Below are 19,430 nucleotides of genomic sequence, written 5' to 3'. Positions count from 1 at the left end.
GCACACTAATGTTGTCACTATAGGAACATGAATCTTCGATTATTTACTTTGAAATATGGATAAATCATCTTGGGCTCCAACATGGTTTCATAAAGCTTAAGCGGTAGTCAGTTACCAAATTCTTAAGTTATGTCACATCAAACAGGTTCAGATTCGTATGGGTCGTTATCGGGTCATCTTGCTATTAGGATCAATTTAAATTTTTGAATTAAATCACGAATACCGTTTGTAAATATATTCATTGGTTTTTTCAATATTGTACATTATTTTTGGATAAAAGTATAATAGTAAAGAGTTCAAAATTTTACTAGTGAGGACCAAAATATTTGCCCCCAAGTTCTACCCACTATTTCTTTTTATAGAGTTATTAAAAATCATTGTTAAAAAAAAAAAAAAAAAAAAAAAAAAAACCAAACAGGTAGAGGACTTGCTTCTTCCTATTATCTCTTTCTTTCTTTCCTTTTTTTTTATTTTTTAGGTAAAAATAATAAATAAAAAGGAAATAGTTTATATAAATAAATAAATGGAAAAACTTTCAGAACTTTGGCAAATGGCAATACCATGTTTTGTAGCCAATAGTTTTGTAGCTAATAGTTTCCATAATATATTTGAGATCATCCACGCAAACCAAAATCCCGGCCATGAAAACTGACCAGAATTTCACATTTTAAATTTATTAGATGGTGTCTATTCATTGTGTCTTGACCATCAAGGCAAGAAATTTCCTTTAATGCATCGTCTTTATATCTAATATTTATAGTAGTAATATAGCTTGTATAAAAAGCTATGTCTAGTGAATCATGACAAACTAAATATAGTGTGTATGCTTTATAGAAAGATGAGCAAAGTGTATATATATATATGTGTGTGTGTGTGTCTGTAGTGAATTATTACAGATGGTTTAGCGATAGGCCCAAAGTTGGCAGCAAGGAGGCCCAATTGTTTGCTCTGAGTTGAGAAGTCTAGTTTCAGTCGTGTCTTGGGTTTCTCAGTCACCACTTTTTTTTTTTTTTAACACGGCAAGAAATTGATATATGGATGTGTGAATCTGAACATCATCCTGGAAGATTGACAGCAAAAAGAAGAAATTAAAACCAGCAAAGCAAAACCACTGAATCCACCTCTCTCTCTCTCTCTCTCTAAAATACCAATCTTCTCAATCAAACATGATTCTTCTTCATTCGCCATATCTTCTCAACTAAAGTCATGGTAAGTACCCCTCTCTCTCTCTCTCTATTTTAGGTGTTTATATATATATATATATATATATGTTAGGAGTGTATATCTATATAAATACATATATGAACATATATAATGGGTTTTTTTTTTTTATTATTATATATGCTTATGTAGACATATATAGTGCACAATGATAAGTTGTTTAATTCTATGTTATATATAATGGGTTGTTTGTATATAAAAGGCTAGGTATGGGAAGGTTTAATGTACGTAGTCTTGTTAATTATAGATATTTGTATAGGTTTTGATCGATGGGGCATTGTTTTTGTTGTTGTTGTTGTTGTTGCAGTCTCTGATGTCAATGATGTTCCGGTCAGTAGTGAGGGTAATGACGGCACTGGTGATGCGTCCAGCGGCGACCGTCACGACATTGTTGTACTACAGTGATCTCCTCCCTCGAAGCTTCAACTCGGAGCGATTGCTACTTAGACAGGAATTGGTTGATCCGCACAACTATTTGTTTCATTTTCTCGTCAACATGTTGAGATGTTTTTGGTAGAAAAACTCAATTTATTCTTTCTTTTTTTTTTTTTTTGGGTTTTTGTGATTGCGAGTTTGAGATGCTAGCTAGTGCTAGAGTTTTGTTGCCATCATATGGTTGATACTCAATTTCACGCAATTATAGTCATTGATCGATGGTTTGTACTCAATTTCTTCTTATGATCTGGTACAAACTGCATGCACACAAGGTTATATGTCATCTTTGTTTGATCAAAGCGGGTTTAGGGTTTTGGGGGTTTTGAAAATAGTAATGAAAACCTTCCATTATTAGAAAGGAAAGAAAAAAAAAAAAAAAAAAAGGAATTATCCAAAAAATTTAAAATTACCCAAAAAAAAAAAAAAAATTAGGGAAAGTTAAGGAAAGGAAAGGAAAGTTGTTACTTTAAATATTCACCGCTATACCCTTTCTATATAAAATACTATTAAATATAATCCCACATAAAATAGTATTAAATGTAATCCCACAAGATGAATAGGGTTTTTTTTTTTTTTTCGTTAAAGGAGATGAATAGGGGTTTTAAAGAAGAAATAAATGATAATTGTACTCTTAATTTTTTTGTTTTTCTTAATAAAATAACGTAAATGTCCTTAGACTTTATTCCCATGAATCAAATCAATACATCATTTACCGTGACATTATTTTCTATTTTCTATTAGAAGTTCTTTTTCTCTAGACCAATCTCCCGGATGTAGCCATCGTATGATGTGGAAAAAGTCTGGAGTTTAATATAATTCAGATCTTGTACACTTCAACCCAAATTTTGAAGGGTCTGGTGTTAAATATTAATAATTATTTGTATATTGAACTCAATTCAATAAGTCTCGAGCACCTCTAATTACTTGGGATTGACTTGTTTTGTATAAGGGCAAAAGGCCATAAATAATTTTTTTTTTTTTTTTTTTTTTTTTTAAATAAACACAATATAATCCTTTCTCTAGTAGGTTAATGTCCAGGAATGTAATTTATCTTTACTAGGCTCCGTTTATTTGAAGGTCACGACAAATACATCTGAGGAAAATATCTTAAGGAGCCTAAATTTCTTCCTATTTTAAAAAATTCAAGCCACATACTATAAAAATAGTTGCCCTAAACAATCTAATTTTATATTGTAATTTTTGGGTTTCTTGCTAAACCCCAACATTTTTGGGAATCCTCAAAAGCTGAGGATATATTTGTAGATTGCATCCAATGTGAGCAGCAATGGGTAAATTGATGGGTCACTTTAACAATGCAAATGAGAAACCAAGGGCCTGTAATATGCGTTGATGGGCCTATCATTCTATACAAACAGAAAATTGGATCACTCAGCCAGCCCACTTGATTATGTATGTGACCAGTTTGTTTGGGCTTGGCTGTTTTCTCCAAAACCATATCTAACTTGCTGTAATAAGGGTCATTTGTCTCATATCGAATCCGAATGAGAAAGTGATTGGGTATAAATGGATGGGTATGTAGTACTACCCAACAATTTGAGCTTTTGGGTAAATGGGTAAGCGTTCACCCGTTACAGTTGGTATCAGAGTCAGATTCAGTCCTTAATCCGGTGTCACGCCAAGCGGGATCCGGTGTCATGCCAAGCGCCCAACTCGAAAGGCGTCCGGGCAAGCACAGACCCAATGTGGGACCAGTGGGGGAGGATGCCCCCCTAAATTTTTTAGGTTTTTATTTTATACCTTAATTTTTTAAAATTTATGAAGATGCCCCCACTAAAATTACAATTTACCCCCACTGAATCCTTTTTTTTGCATTCTGTACTTTAAATTTTTAAGAAATTATGAAAATTCCCCCACAAAAATTACAATTCAGCCCTACTGATTTTCTTTTTTGCATTTTATACTTTACATTTTTGAAAAATTATGAAAAAACTCGATTAAAATTATAAAAATAAACCCACTATATAAGTTTGCCCCCACAAATTAAAAATCTGTCCCGCTCACAAAATTTTATGGGTTCGTCACTGTGTCCGGGCGAGTACCCCGAGTAGGCAGGATAGCCCAAGCCACAACGAGAGCGTTGCGAGAATGTAATAAGAGTCATTTGTCTCACATCGAATCTAAATAGAAAAATGATTTGGCATCCACCCGTTACACTTCTCATGATATAAAGTCTCTCCTTCATTTCTAAAGAGGGGTTGAGCAATATTCAAAACTTTGATGGGGCAAAATATTATGGGTATGCAAGTTTGCTTGAACTTTTTAGAAAAAAAATTATAATAATACACACATGTATATATATGGATGGGCGAAAATAGCCCCAACAAATTATATTAATCATATTTTGATAGTAAAAAATGCAGATTGTCGATATGAATTATATGCATTTTTTACTATCAAAATATGATTAATATAATTTGTTGGGGCTATTATAATTCATATCGACAATCTGCATTTTTTACTATCAAAATATGATTAATATAATTTGTTGGGGCTATTTTCGCCCATCCAAAAAGAGGCTTTTTTTTTCTTTTTCAAAAAAACGTTTGTCATTTGATTGTTAATAATGCACAATTGCGTGAAGACAGAGAGCAGCAAAAAGTTGCATTAGATTTACTACTAATGGAATATACATGATCCTAACCATCCATTAAAGGGTATAAACTTTAAGGTGGACCACGTGATTGATGGGCCCCACACCAACTGACACCATCAAAGTTCACATGACCCATGGGTCATGAATCACGGCTTCAACGGTGCAAAAGGAACAACCACCAGATTCCATGGGTGTTGGAATGCGTGTGCACGCAGGATATCATATGTTTGGAATTATGTTTACCTGATAGACAATTCAATAAATTATAGGTTAAAATCATAAAACTCCTTCTGACTTTTAAAATTGTATATAAAATTTTCAATAAAATTGAAAAATTCTTGAACTAATAAAATTTATGAAGTCACTCTAAAATTCGTAATCAACATATTAAACAGATTATGAAATGTCAAATTTAACTTTACTGTTAAATATTAAATTAAAAATTCTAACTATTATTTAAAAATTACAAAAATAATTTCGGGGACAAAAAAATGATTCATCAATAACATAACAACCCATCTAACATTAAATAATATTATTATAAAGGAACATTTTTTAAATTTTAAAAGGCCTAAACTTTCAAAAGTGGTCTACTAGCCTTTTTACCTTATTCGATCAATTGAGAAGAGTAATAATTGTAACTTTTAATTTAATATTAAATATAAAGATCAAATTTGACATTTCACAATATATTTAACGAATCAATTATGGATTTAGGAATAACTTCGATATGTTTTGTTAATTCAGATTTTTTTTAGATCGAGTTTTATCCATGATTTTGAAAGTAGTTGAGAATTTTATATTTTAACACTAAATTATAATGATTAATGTAGGTTGGTTTCAACTTTTTTCCCTGCTTTTTCTTTACTTTTTCACTGGCATTATTTGTTGGTTTCAACTTTTTTACCTGCTTTTTCTTCACCTTTTCATTCACATTATTCTATTCAAGAAGTAATTCATGGTAAAAAGGAGTTCAAGCAATGTAACCTTGTTCATATATATATATATATATACATCCCCCAATGATGCATAATCATGGTTTCTAATCCCGTAATTTAGGCATCTAATCGATCATTGAGAGCACATAATGTGGCTTTTACCCACAATATATTCTTCAATGTAAACCTTGGAAGTTCCTTTGACTTCGTCAACAACTATACGGAGTAATTGTTTTCCATCTCATAGAATATAGAAAAAAAATCATAGATTTGTTTGATCGAAAGATTTTAACATTTTTTACAAGAAAACATATTTAACAAAGGATAGTTATTTTTGTACCAAAATTCAGCTCAAATAGTAGGACCCTTAAAAAAATAACCCAATTTTACGTCACTTTTCTAATTTGTTGAAAACACAAGGCTTTCAAATTTCTCTGTCCAATAAGAAGGGGAATTAGATGAGAGAGAAATACTGGATTTCTAGAATTCTCAATTTGTGTATACTTTCCTTCATGCCTCTATTTATAGACTTCTTAGATTAATAGGTTGATGACATATGTCCTCTCATGATAAGGACATAATTATAACTAGATCATGCCTCCTTCTTGCCTCTATTTATAGGATTCATTAATAGGATGATAACATGAATCATCTCCTGATAAGGACATAATTATAACCGGACAAGACCGGAATAATTATCTTTTTATTTAATCATCTAGGCTGGGTTAATTAAATAATTTAAGTGGACCAAGTTTAAGCCAATTCAATAATTTAATTAAACATTAGATTTATATTTGATGGGTCAATTTGATAAAACAAATAGAATAGAAGAGAAGAGAAGAAAAGAGAATAAGTTCATAATTTACCATGTTAGTTAAGAGAAAAAGAAAGAGAAAAAATTAATTGTTTTTATCATTATATTTAATAATATTTATAATATTGTAATTTATAGATAATAGTATTATATTATAAACTTTGTGGTCCAGTAATATCTCCTCTACTTTTTAATGGATGGTGAGAGTTCGAGTCTGCAAAAGAACAAAGTAGATGTTTGAGTTTTTTGCCAATGACAAAAAATAATAATAATAAATAAATAAATATGATATTACTTTAATTTAAAACTTATATAATTATAATTCACTTGTTTTTTCTCCTTTCTTCTACCTATTTTTGGGCCGATGAGAATTATAACGGAGTAAAAGATGAGTGATCTTTTTTATTCTCCTCCTTTTTTCTTTTTTTTTTTTTGTATCATCTCCACCGAATAAAAAAAATTTGTTCATTTCTTTCTATTTTCTCTCCGGACTTCTACTTCCTTCATTCCTACCAAATATAGCTTAAGAAAACTATATATATTGAGCTTGCACTAGTTAAATCTAAATATGTCAAAAACAAGAAAGAAAAAAAATCTGGAAATAGAATAATTCACAGTATATTATTAGTACAATATACTGTATATGATTTTTGTCTCACTGATCTAATAAATTCACAACTAGCACCACTTCTTTTAAACATAAAAGAAAGTCTAAACAACTAGGAGTAATGGAGTATGTATGTGTGCATAAGATATATATATATACACACACTGTTTACCGGGTCCTCATGACTTGGTCTCTCTTTGGCGGCAGAGCCCCATAATGACACGTGGATAATTATGTTAGGTTTTTAAAGATACATTTGTTCTTTTATCTTTTGTTTCGCTGCAAAACAAACAAACAAACAAATCAGGCAAATAAACATTTATGTACTAAGATGACACTGTAACGAATTCCCTAATGTACACAAGAGGCAAAGGATAATGTAAGTATATTTATGAAATCAAATCACCTTCACATACTTATTTGTTGTATTGCATACAAAGTCGTCTGACTATTAGATTATATATGTGTGTATTGTGTGTGTGTGTGTGTATATATATATATATGTTTGACCAATTGACCCTCTCCACAATGAAATAAATATTATATTAGTATTAAGATTTTTTTTTTTTTTTTTTTTTTCAATGGCGGTATCAGACCTTTTAAAAAAAATTATAATCCACCAAGTAATTGTTGAAAAATTTCTCATAAAATGATTTAAAAGGAATTTAAATTCTCAACAACGTGAGCTAAAAGTCTTTGTGACTAGGTTACTCTTTCAAGCATATTCAGAGGTGAGTAGGTTATTCTTACTAACCGGGTCCAATCACAAATATACAAATAGTTCGAAATTATAAAATTAAAAAAAGTGATAAATAAAGAAATTAGAGAAGTGACTGAATTTATTTTTTTTAAAAAAATATTATAATTATTTATTATTTTCTTGATTTTGTAATTACGGATTACATTTGTTATTGGACCACGTTAACAGTAAATGGGATGACCTTAAGTCTTATCCATAATAATTTACTTATTGTGATTTGTAAAATACATGTGTCAATGTGCATATGCAATATTTTAAGGACAATACTTGCCTATTTACTGGTGAGTAAAAAATTTATAATCACCACGTATGTGGCGCAATGCTAAACTGATAAGTGTTCTTATATTTAAAATAATTAAAAATAAATAATTTGATAGTTATATAGGTTAAACTCAAATGGATCCGAATCAAATTCTAAATCTCTCTCCGCTTCCTGTTTCTCACGCTTCTATTTTGTGGAAACCCTAATCTCATCCGTTATGCTCCTCTCCCCTACTATTAATCATGATAATGTTCAATAGTGGGAATCTTCTTTACTACCTCATCAATTTCAAGGTTGGGAGGAAAAATTACCCATGACTGTCCTCGATTATGCGATCATCAAGGACTGTATTCTCATTTCAGTTGAAGATACAAATCAAAGTCCGCCTGATCGCAAAACTCAATTCTATTGTTATAGAGTCGGGAGTACGAATTCAATGGAGGAGTGGCAGCTCGTCAAAAAGGACAACGAGGATGATGTATATTAGCACTTGGATGGAAAGGCTGAATGTTGATGGTTGGGTATATACTTCTATAAATAAATATAATCTTCTCTTGATTGCGTATCATGTCCGATTTTCTGATGATGGTATCATTCAATCTCTTGTTATTCCACTGCTATTTACCGGACTTCAATTTCCATATTTTGCATATCTTCCAACTTTGTAAAAATATGAGCGAGAGAGAAGCGGAGAGGAACAAAATGAATGAGATTAGGACTTCCACGTGATAGAAACGAGAGAAAGAGGGAAAGGAGAGAGAATTAGAATTTGATTGGAATCTATTTGGATTCAACCCAATAGCTATCAAATTGTTTATTTTTAATTATTTTAAATATAAAATCACTTGTCAGTTTAACTTATACCTGGTAAGTATAAATTACTACTCACAAGGTGAATAGGCAAAGTATTGCCCATATATTAAATCCATACTAAAAATCTCGATATGAAAATAAAAATTCACCAAATTAAACACTTCAAAACAGTACATTGACTGTTTGTCTCTCCCGCGATTTACACTCTGTGTCTCTCGTCATCCAACCGCCGGCTTCCTAATCAATAAGTATCCTTTTTCAGTGCCTAAAATGCCATATTTCGCGCCAAATCATCCCTCAAGTCATTCTTAATCCACTGGCTATTACCGTAAAAATACTGTCATTACAGTTTTATACTGTATATATATATATATGCACATCCTTATTTTAGAGAGAGAAAGAGAGGGGGGAGAGAATCCAACGTAAACTTGCACCACCTGTTTACACAATCCATATTGTTCATTCAATTCTCTCTCTATATATCTATAGATACACACACGCATATATATATCGCTCTCTCTCTCTCTCTAAAGCTGCTCCATTTCTTTCTATATCGAGCTTCCTTAATTCCAATTTAGATAATCGGTATTTTCTCTGTTTTTCTTTTTTGGAGGGTAGATACATCATACTCTGTATATTCATTTCCTTCTCTCTCTAAACGCATTTTTCTCTCTCTAAGATTTCTGAATATCATTAAGACTTCTTTAACTCTATATGACCATTGGAATTCTTCTTCATTCTTGTTTCATTTCTTGCTCAAACCTTACAGCTTCGTTTCTTTTCTTTTCAACTTCTCTAATGCCAAATCTTGGCGTAACACGGTTCACATTCAAACAACAATAGTTCTTCAAACTTGATCAATATCTAAATCTTTTTCACACCATTCAATTCAAAGACTCTCGAAGATCAACATGTTTGACTCGTTAACAAAAAGCAAATTTTACATAAAATGGTTAGCATTCCAACACCTATATCGTCTCTGTTTGATGAATAAATTATGTTATTGTAATCTAATTTTGATTGTTAATTTTGTTCTTCTTTTCTTTTTCTTTTTTCTTTTTTTATGTGATATAGCAAAACAGCAATCAAATTGACGAAGACACGAATGGAGATGATAAGGAAGAAAAGGAGTTCAATGGTGAAATATTTGAAAAAAGACATTGCTGATCTTCTCAAAAATGGTCTTGATATCAATGCATATGGCAGGGTAATTTTGGGTTTATATATATATATATATATATATATATATATATATATATATATTTACTTTTTGTACGTTAATGGAGTGATATATTGATCTTCAATTCATTTTCCCAATTGGGTTTTCAAGAACTTGAATCATGTGGTTCAGTTTAATTGTTTATATTAATTGGCAGTTCAAAATGTTAGCATATCTAGCTGTTGATCCCGTGTTTAGTTAGTTATTTATTTAATTGCTAGCCTTTTAATCTGTATTTGTAATGAAATTATATGAAGTCACAATCAACAATCTTTCTGAGGTTTCTATGATTAAGCAAAGAGATTGATTTTCTGGGTTTTAATTTATTATTTGCGATTCGTTTGAGTCTGATTAGATTCTTGGAATGGATGAATTTATAACCCAATAGAAGGAAGTGAAATGATTTTAATTTCTAAATTCCCCTCTTTGTTTTCCTATATGTTAAGATTTGAAACAAATTAATGAAGAAAGAAAATATTTAACAAACTCATTTTATGGTGATTTAGGCTGAAGGTTTGCTAGTTGAGATGAATGTGTCTAGCTCTTACGACTTGGTGGAGCAATTCCGTGAGTGTATATCAAATCATCTTTCAATGATCGATAGCCAAAGGTATATGAAATTTAAAGTTCATTTTGTTCATTGTTGCAGCATGTGTGTGTGTGTGTGATTTAGGGTGTTGTATTATAGTAACAAAACATACAGTGACTGATTTCTCTATACAGGGAATGCCCTGAGGAATGTAGGGAAGCTGTATCCTCTTTGACAATTGCAGCAGCAAGATTCGCGGATTTGCCAGAATTACGGGACCTCAGAAGCATATTCACTGACAGATATGGGAATTCTCTTGAATGTTATGCCAATCAAGAGGTGCTTGCTTATCCATTCTTTAGGTTTCTTACAGTGTGCAATTGTGTGTGTATATAACATGTATGTACTTACTGACCGGGTGATCGTTTACGATTGCCTAGTTTGTTGGGAAGTTAAAGGCAGTGCCTCCTACAAAGGAGATGAAGCTTCAACTGTTGCAAGATGTAGCACTTGAGGCTGGCATAGTATGGGATTCCAAGGCTTTGGACCAGAAGCTGTATAAACCACCTTCCTCTGAACAAGTAAGCTTCCCTATATTCATATCGGTCATGATACCTGTCCAAGAGTCGGATTCATCCGATTACATTTATGTTAGTGAATGATGACGTCTCCCTACTCACATAAAACAGTCGGATTTGTCTAATCACTTGTCATTTTTTCCCTTTCACATGTCACACTTTTGCAGGACTTGTCTAAGAATGCCGATGATGACAAACACAAATTGCACAAAAGCAGGGATGAATCTGACTGGAAAATAGACAACCATGATGCTGGGAATAGACACAGGAGTAGGAGGGAGCATACTGCTCCAAGAAGGAACATGGAGGACCATGATGGATATGAATTGCATAAACATAGGGAAAATGCTGTGCCTAAAAGAGAGGATCATGGTCATCCGTCTCGTGAAAGACCGGAAAACGCTCCCAGTAAAGATATTCAATTGGCAAGCGTGGAACGAAGTGAGCAACAAACTACTTCAAATTTGGTGAATGGTGCTCCTGAGGACAAAGTTGAAGAGAAGCAGCCCTTCTATTACAGATTAATACCCCCTCCTTATCGCAGCAGACAAAAAGATGACAAAAATGAAACTGTTTCCGAGGCTCCTCCTGCTGCAAGTCCTAGCAGGGAAGCGATGGAACCCAAAAAACTGAATCAACATGTTGATGGGAAAGAAAATCCTGACAAGGATGATTTGGTTAAAGCCAATCGAAAACCAAGATCCGTTAGGAGGCAACGTACAGGCCTGAAACCACAACCAGGTCATGAGAATGCTGACAAAGTTGATGGTGATGGGAAAACACATTCAAATGGAGCAAAACAAGATGCAAAAGGTGGGTTAAAGACCTTCAGTGAGGATGAGGATGAAGAGGAAAGAAGGATGGATGATCTTTTGAAACAATACAGCGCAAAACAGTCTCCTTATGAACATGGAGCGGTGGAAGCAGCTCTTAAGCGGACACCTTCACATTATGCTGCTGCTGCAACAAGGAATAAGAGCAAAGATGGTCCTCACAGCAGAGTAGCATCTCTCCCTCTACAACCAACAAGTCCAACTCATGAGAAAACAGAAGGACATGCTCGAGCCTCTTCCTTTCAACCGGATATGGGGCATGAACAACCTAAGCTACTAGACTACGATGACTTTCTAGCTCGGTTTGCTGCTCTTAAAGAGAAGTAAAACTGATATTGCCACCAGATGCTAAAATCTGTAATCCCTCGCAGGATTCTTCGATACCTTGCAAACATTATCTGTAGAAAAGCATTACTAGTTTCTGATAGTTCTCTCTATCAAGCTTCAGATATTTCATTCAAGATCATTTGATAGTAAAAATTTCAAGCGTACTAGCACTCCAAATCATACACATTCTGATACTCTACATGTTGATAGGCATATAAAAACCTAGAGTTTAACTAAAAGTTGTTGTATTGAGCCACTGCTGCTGTGTGTTATATTACTAGTTCATATGTTAGCATAACAGCTTGAGAAGGTGACGGCACCTTTTCTAGGATATGTCCCTTCTGTAAAATGCCATTGTCGGGTTCGGAAGAACTGCAGTTGTTTGTGTCATGTGATTGTGATAAATCCCTAATTTCCAAAATAACATTTAGGAAGTGTCACGAGGAAAAGGTTTGTTTTCACTCAAAATGTCAGTCCATGGAGTAACAGAGGCCAAAAGTCAGTCCAGGTATATCTTGAATCCAGTTATTATTTTTCTGAGAATAATGGAGAGCACAACCTTTGGTTTCATATTATTTTGGGTCCAAATAACATCCAAAAATACATGATATGTATCAGTTAATTATGAACTTGATTTTGTTGGCATATGATTGATGTATTTACAATTATGAAATTGATTTCCATATATCAAGTTTGTTGACAATTTCTTTTCATATTCTTCTGTATTTCCTGTATCGACCAAAAAGGGATACATCTTCTTCTGAATGGTTTCTGCTGTACAAATTCTAGTATAGTAACGGAATCAATTCTACAAAACATCTAGAGCTGAATATTAAGACCCAGTGACTTGTTATCAACCAAAACAGGGACTTGGAATGTGCAGTCATTCAGTCAAAAAATCTGTTTAGTACCATTATACTCATAAACAACAAGTATTTATATTTCATTTGGATTTCGTGTGACCACCTTTACAAATATTAGAAGCACCAATTTTTGCCTGGAAATAGTTGAATGCAAATCAATTGTCTGATTTCAGAAATAGGATGAGTGAGAAATTTGGACTAAATTGATACAGTATTGTTCTGGAAACAAGTATCTACACATGAAAGTCACAAAGGCTTGAGATAATTATTCACCTTCAGAATCTTTACAAAGAAAAGCATGTTATCCCAAGCAACAAAATAGTCGTCTTCTATTCTGTGTTTCACGGCGCAGTTTCAGTCCAGTAGGCTTTGAAGGGTTGGCTTTTGCCAATCGTTTTGCTGCAGAAGTCGGAAAGGAATCATTTAGGCATTATGCTTAATATTTTAAAAAGAAAAAAGAAAAAGAAAACCAGAACTTTTCTAACAATTTTACGATACTACTAAAAACTTGTGTGTTACTTATTTACTTGATTGGCTTGCTATTTTGCATAGATCTATATAGTCTACTATGGCATGACTAACTTGCATCATATACACAAATGATAGGCTGTTCCATTGTCTAGCTCAAACTAAAGTAGCTATCTGTTAATTTAAAAAAATAAATATATACAACTTACCTATTTCATAGAAAAGCTCATTAATGTTTTGGGAGGATCTTGCAGATGTTTCTATGAAAAACATGCCATTTTCTTGAGAGAATTGCTCCCCTTCCTGAAAGAGTTAAAGAGGATCTGAGAGGTTACATCACAGAACAAATTCATAGAATTACAGATGCGCCTTAGGACAACAAATCCCCTGTACAGGAACAATATTTTTTTGCCACCGCTAGATTTAATAATATGACAGTGAACTGAAATCCCTTCATGGAGCAGAAAATCAAGTGCAGTAAGTTAAATTCAAGAATCATACGATCAGTTGATAACATTTTGACACCATATATATGACACAGTCACACAGATACTTGTGGACAATAATGTAGGTAAACTACATTACACTCTAACTCCAGGAATGTCCGCCATGGGTGTGTGCCTGTGGACCAAACTGCTTAATCTCAATATCTTAGGATTGGTGAAAACCTTGGACTACACGCAAGCTTCAAATGTCCAACATGTGTATTTCACTAAGTGCAATGTCCAAGACTGCCTCAGGCCGTTGGTCTGGGTAATATGAGCTCTCCTTCCCAAAGGAGAGGTGAGCGGTGTTTCGAGCCCCACATGGGGTTGTGTTGGTGTGCGTGCGCGTGTGTGCCTGTGTTGCTTACTTACCAAAACAAGACAAAATAATAATAATAAGTATCCAAAGAAACTTATAATTAACAAATGTATTCTCTTCTCCTTTGCTACGCTCACCTGTTAGATACATGTCTAAAATTAGGCATCGTGAATTCTTATCAACCCGTATCTACGTCTTAAGCTTAATATGGATGCCGCATAGTTTTAATGTGGTTATGATCATCTTTTTCCATCAACCTTCAAATAAAAAATAAATAATCTCACACATACCTCAGTCTCCACCTCTCTATTTGGTTCCAAGTCAGATTTGTTTGCCACCAATGCCATTACCAAATGTAGATTTCCTAGAAATAATAATAGGAGAAATAACTTAAAATGATATATCTAAGCATACTAAAGAAATTCGTATTGTAAGAACAGAAAAGAGGCTTGCACATGTTTCTACAAGAAACCAGGACAAGGGCCACATAAGTGTTACTTCACAATGATACAAGATGAGAGCTAACATCTGTAGGGGAGGTAATTACCGGGAAAGCTAAGGATAAGTCTTTTGATCGTAATAAGATGATCTAGTGAAGATGCAAACTCTCTTTTATTCTTATGTATATGACATCATCATATGACAATTTCACTAACCAGTCTGTCACTACTAATAAGTGGAAAATATGACTAGTGGTAATACAAACAAATCACACGTTTGAAATTTTCAATTCATGCAGGAACCCAGTATTTAATTGTTGGGAAAGGACAAAGGCATGAGAAGGAGAAAGGAATTGTGAACCAAAAAAAATAAAAAATAGCATTGAGAGCTTTGGGGTGATAATTTATAAAATTCTTTGAAATGTAAGATTGCGCAATTGAAAACCATAATTTTTTTTTTTTGGATAGATCAATTGAAAACCATAAGTCTTGATATGATGATAAAATTAGGTGAATTATTTTGGATATTAAGAATTTCAGGTCAAGGAAGAAGAACCAATAAGAGCAATAGTTTTCTAATTCATGTTGTTACCTTGTTTCTTCAGTTCTTGAACCCATTTTTTTGCTCGAATGAATGTATCCTGAAGCCAAAACACAATATTATTATTCACCTAGATTACACTTAAGACAGAACAATAGAAAAAAGACATGATGTGTTATATTGAAATATTTAAGACATGGCCTCCCTTCAAAATAATTGTTGTGAAAGATTTAAAGCCATAAGCAAATCGAACATTTTAAAATCACTGCTCGAAAATTGGAGATGAACAAAAAAATGACTTTGCAATCACATTCACCTAAATATGCTTAAAATGTCATCACCGCTCAAAATACAAAGCTTCCATTACAGAACTAGTGTAGCGTAATAATGTAATTCATGGAGACTAAGCTAGGATTGGATCCAAAATATATCATATATTGGTGATTACTTTACAGAAAATATTTCAGACAGACACCAACTGTATTGCTTTTGTATCTTCAATATACATTCCACTTGTCCATTTAATATTACGAGACAAACGGAGAAAGAAAATACTTTTGAAAGAGAGGGGACTCTATTCTATATTGTTTAAAATCATAAATGTCCATTCTTGGATATGTTCTTTTGCAACTATTTTGGGATGGCTAACTGAATTGAGTCTCACCATTCCGCTTTAAGGCCATTACCTTAGTTAGTCCTCTATGAAAATCATGGGGGTACCATTTAAGTATCACTATTATTCGAAAATTTTTATTGACATAAATGGTCAATAAGCATTTCATTTATCAACTGTATTCTTCTTAAAAGGATAAGGAGTGCAGAGTCAATACAAATCACTCATTCATATTTTGCGAAGATTCCAATCAAATTGTCATAAAAGTTGCGATCTATGAAGCACGGACACGGATACGGTATATGGACATGACACGATACGGCATAATCTTAAAAAATAGGACATGGATACGGTAAGGACAGGTCAATACATGTATATTGTGTTAATGTGGATATATAAAAAAATTAAAAGAATATGTATTTCTATGTATAAAGTAACAACTGTTTGCTATGTTATATATATTGTTATTAACATTTCCTTATAAAAGAACCATGACAAACAATTGAGAGTTGAGAATTATATTTCATGAACTAAATTTTAAACTATATTAGTCATGATATATATATATATATATATATATATATATATATATATATATATATATTAATACTCTTCTTGTTTTAAGGAATTGTAAACTTTTCTTAACAATTATACTCTGATATATACTTGAAAAAGTTATATTTTAATGTTGAAGACTCGTTAAATGTGTGTTCTGAAGTATATGAGAAAAATTGGATACATGGCCGAACTATCTGAGAAGTATAGATACGCGTTAGAAATTAAAAAAGAAAAAGTTAATTTCAAAATTTGGATACTTTTAGGAAGTATCAGACATGTATCTGCGAGTACCCAAGGAGTGTTGGTGTCCGATACAAACACGATAGCAGTACATCCCACTTGTAGAAGAATGTGTGCTTCATAGGCTGTTATTAAATAGTTCAAATAACTCAGTGGATTATAGATTCATAGAGTTATCAGATGAAAGAACATATTAGATAGAGCATGATCCATAGTTATATTGGTCTCAAAATGAATTTTAATATAACTGAATTTATCAAGACCTGCATTAACTACAAATAACCACACAAATAATATAAGTAGTTACCATGCTTGAGATGTCATAAACAACAACAGCTGCTGCTGCACCACGATAGTACATGGGAGCCAAGCTATGGTACCGTTCTTGTCCTGCCGTGTCCCATATATCAAATTTCACAGTGGCTTCTGATAACGATAATATCTGAGTGAAAAAGGCTGCTCCTATAGTTGGTTCCTGCATCAAAACATATATCAAGGCTTTGGCAGTAGACATATTTATATAATAAATTAAAGAAATTAAGTTTAACCAGTATTAACAAGACATGAAAACAAACCTGGTGCTCAAAAAATTGGCCTTTGACAAATCTTAATACCAAACTGGTTTTTCCTGTTCCCATGTCTCCCAGAAGCACCTGCAGAAAAATACAAAAGAGCTAAGAAGAATCAAAGTTCTTGAACATTATTCGCTAAAGAGTTGATGCTAAATTGTTCATCCACACTGAAAGTTATGGAACATTATATTCTTACATAATAATTAAGACCATCCTCAAAGCCAAAAGAAACAGGGTACAAATGCAGAGGTTAGGTCACAATACAGAAGCTGTATGGTCATTAACTTCCCACAGAGGAACACAACAAAAATTAAATGATCAGAAGAATAAATTTTCTGTTGTTTTTTCTTTCTTTTTCTTTAGTGTGTGAAACAAGTACCCATGTTCTGGTGTGGAGTTCCAAACATCAAACTTATGACTTAACCATAGAAAATAAAAAAATGAAGAAAAAAGAAAAAGATTCAAGAACATCTTTAAAGCATGTATTTAGATACAAAAATAATAAGCATGCACATATTGCAAAAGCAAGGTCTACAAAAAATTAGCTCCTAGACCTTTGGTGCTTACTCAATGCAGATGTCACATCCAATTCAAGGGATCTCAAAAACGAAAATGAAGGCTATTATAAGACACAATCCCCATTTTCTAAATGCCATAAAAAGCCAAATGAACTTCGGAACTCCGAGATTAGCCAACAGACCTTTAGTGCATACTTAAAGCATAAGTGCCAGTCAGTTCATTGGATCTCAACACAAAAGAGTAGGCTCTTCTAAAACACAATCCCCGAATATCTAAAATCTGAACAAAACACACTGAACTTCAGAATTTAGATCATTACATCCCCAGGAGGAATGTATGGCTGAGTCATGAATCATCGTGCTGCTACACAATTAGAATTAATTAGTGTTTTTCTCTGGAGGAAATCAACATTCAACAGGGGTTGGATGGAGCATCTCAGATGGTTTAGATTCCAATATTATACGAATGCCCATGAAAAAATATATATTTAAAAAATAGTAATGAAGAACCTTACATACTAAGGGCACATTTGGATGCCCAATAGCAGATGGAGTGCCCATCTTCATATGAACTTTTTTTTATGTAATTCATTGTGAATAGGGCTACTATAATAGCAAATATCACCAATTGATCACATTTCATGATAGTAAAACGTTTGAAGCAGCAACATTTCATGACATCCTAGGACTGGTAGTATATGAACTTTGGATTAAAACCCGGAATTTCAATACTGGTCTGACTCTATACAAGTGTTTGTAGATTCAAACATTATGTAAAACATGGAGACATTCAACTTTCACGGTTCCCATAATGCACCCTAAATTGATCATAGCAACAAAGTCAACTTTAAGTAGAGCAATTGAAGAGAGCATTGATGTAGTATATTCTTCTTATTTCTATATACTACTAATTGCCCGTGAAAAACTAGCAATTACATTTGTCGATCAAATGTGTATGCCCTTAAAAATAATCTCATGAGAAAACATATACTTCTGTCTTTAAATCCCCCGACTGATTTAAAAAAATCTATAAAAAATCATTCTTTTCCCAATCAATATACTCATCTATCATCTAATTTTGGTAACCCATCAACAACAGCATAAGGATTGATACAAAAAGAAAAGGAAACACTAAACTCTCAGATTAATATAAAGAAATCAACCATTTATATATAGAGAGAGAGAGAGCAAAAATATTGGTGAGGAGATTGAAGAAAAAGGGTAAGACATACCCACCAGCTTGGCTTGTATAATCTTGTTGCCTGGCTTTGCCATCCAAGGACGATTGGCTGTGAACTGTTGAGAGAGAGAGACTTTTAGAGAGAGAAAGTACGCAATTTTATTTCAGAAAAAGGAAACTTGTGTACATTGTCGTGGGAATTAAACACGGGATAGAGCTAATATGAAGTAGTCTACTGAGAGAAGAATGCGAATGGTAGGTTTGTATTGCTCTTTTGACCGGTAGTTTTCGCTAGTTTAGATTGTGACTTGGGTTGGAACTTGGCACTTTGGCAGCAACATATTCGAACCAAACGACGTCGTTTACGTACTCTGTAGAAACTAGTAAGAGATGGTGATACTTTCGTAGTACCTTTATGTGTACTTCTACTGCGTTCTGTTTTAATTTTTAAAAGGATAAAACAAAAATAAAAAATATGTTTAATGATGTATTTTTTTTTTTCCATAATGAAAGTGTTTCTCACAAATAAAATAATTTTTTTTCACGCTGTCAAAATATTTCTAGCAAGTCACTTTTTGAAAAATGTCTCGCATTACTCTCTTTTTATTTAAAAAGTTGAGATGATCTTTCATGATGTACAACAATACATGGATAATGTTGGTTAACTATACTATACGTGAAGT

At 32.9% G+C, this 19,430-nt stretch overlaps 2 protein-coding genes across 3 annotated transcripts; one reads left to right on the top strand and one right to left on the bottom strand.

Moving 5' to 3' along the window:
• Positions 1 to 8,870: 8,870 nt before the first annotated feature.
• Positions 8,871 to 12,627, top strand: LOC132283454 (uncharacterized). The gene is made up of 6 exons (XM_059785397.1): positions 8,871 to 9,416; positions 9,539 to 9,671; positions 10,190 to 10,293; positions 10,407 to 10,551; positions 10,653 to 10,793; positions 10,958 to 12,627. Exons 1-6 carry the CDS (start codon positions 9,376 to 9,378, stop codon positions 11,948 to 11,950), a joined length of 1,557 nt encoding a protein of 518 aa, XP_059641380.1. The 5' UTR covers positions 8,871 to 9,375; the 3' UTR covers positions 11,951 to 12,627.
• A 245-nt stretch (positions 12,628 to 12,872) lies between these two features.
• On the bottom strand, positions 12,873 to 18,963 carry LOC132283455 (ras-related protein RHN1-like). 2 transcript variants are annotated; one of them, XM_059785398.1, is made up of 7 exons: positions 18,804 to 18,963; positions 17,053 to 17,130; positions 16,785 to 16,952; positions 15,118 to 15,166; positions 14,376 to 14,449; positions 13,491 to 13,584; positions 12,873 to 13,212 (listed from the first exon to the last, which is right to left on the bottom strand). In XM_059785398.1, exons 1-7 carry the CDS (start codon positions 18,840 to 18,842, stop codon positions 13,115 to 13,117), a joined length of 600 nt encoding a protein of 199 aa, XP_059641381.1. In that variant the 5' UTR covers positions 18,843 to 18,963; the 3' UTR covers positions 12,873 to 13,114. The 2 variants fall into 2 exon arrangements, with proteins under 2 accessions (XP_059641381.1, XP_059641382.1); XM_059785399.1 differs by lacking the exon at positions 18,804 to 18,963 and adding an exon at positions 17,750 to 17,847.
• Between the last annotated feature and the right edge of the window lie 467 nt (positions 18,964 to 19,430).

This window comes from Cornus florida, unplaced genomic scaffold, assembly GCF_030987335.1.
Source record: "Cornus florida cultivar Cherokee Brave unplaced genomic scaffold, ASM3098733v1 CherokeeBrave_3.0.0_Hap2_Chr11, whole genome shotgun sequence".
Lineage (NCBI taxonomy): Eukaryota > Viridiplantae > Streptophyta > Magnoliopsida > Cornales > Cornaceae > Cornus > Cornus florida.
Note: the sequence above shows the minus strand (reverse complement) of the source record. Positions and strands in the feature narration are given on the sequence as shown.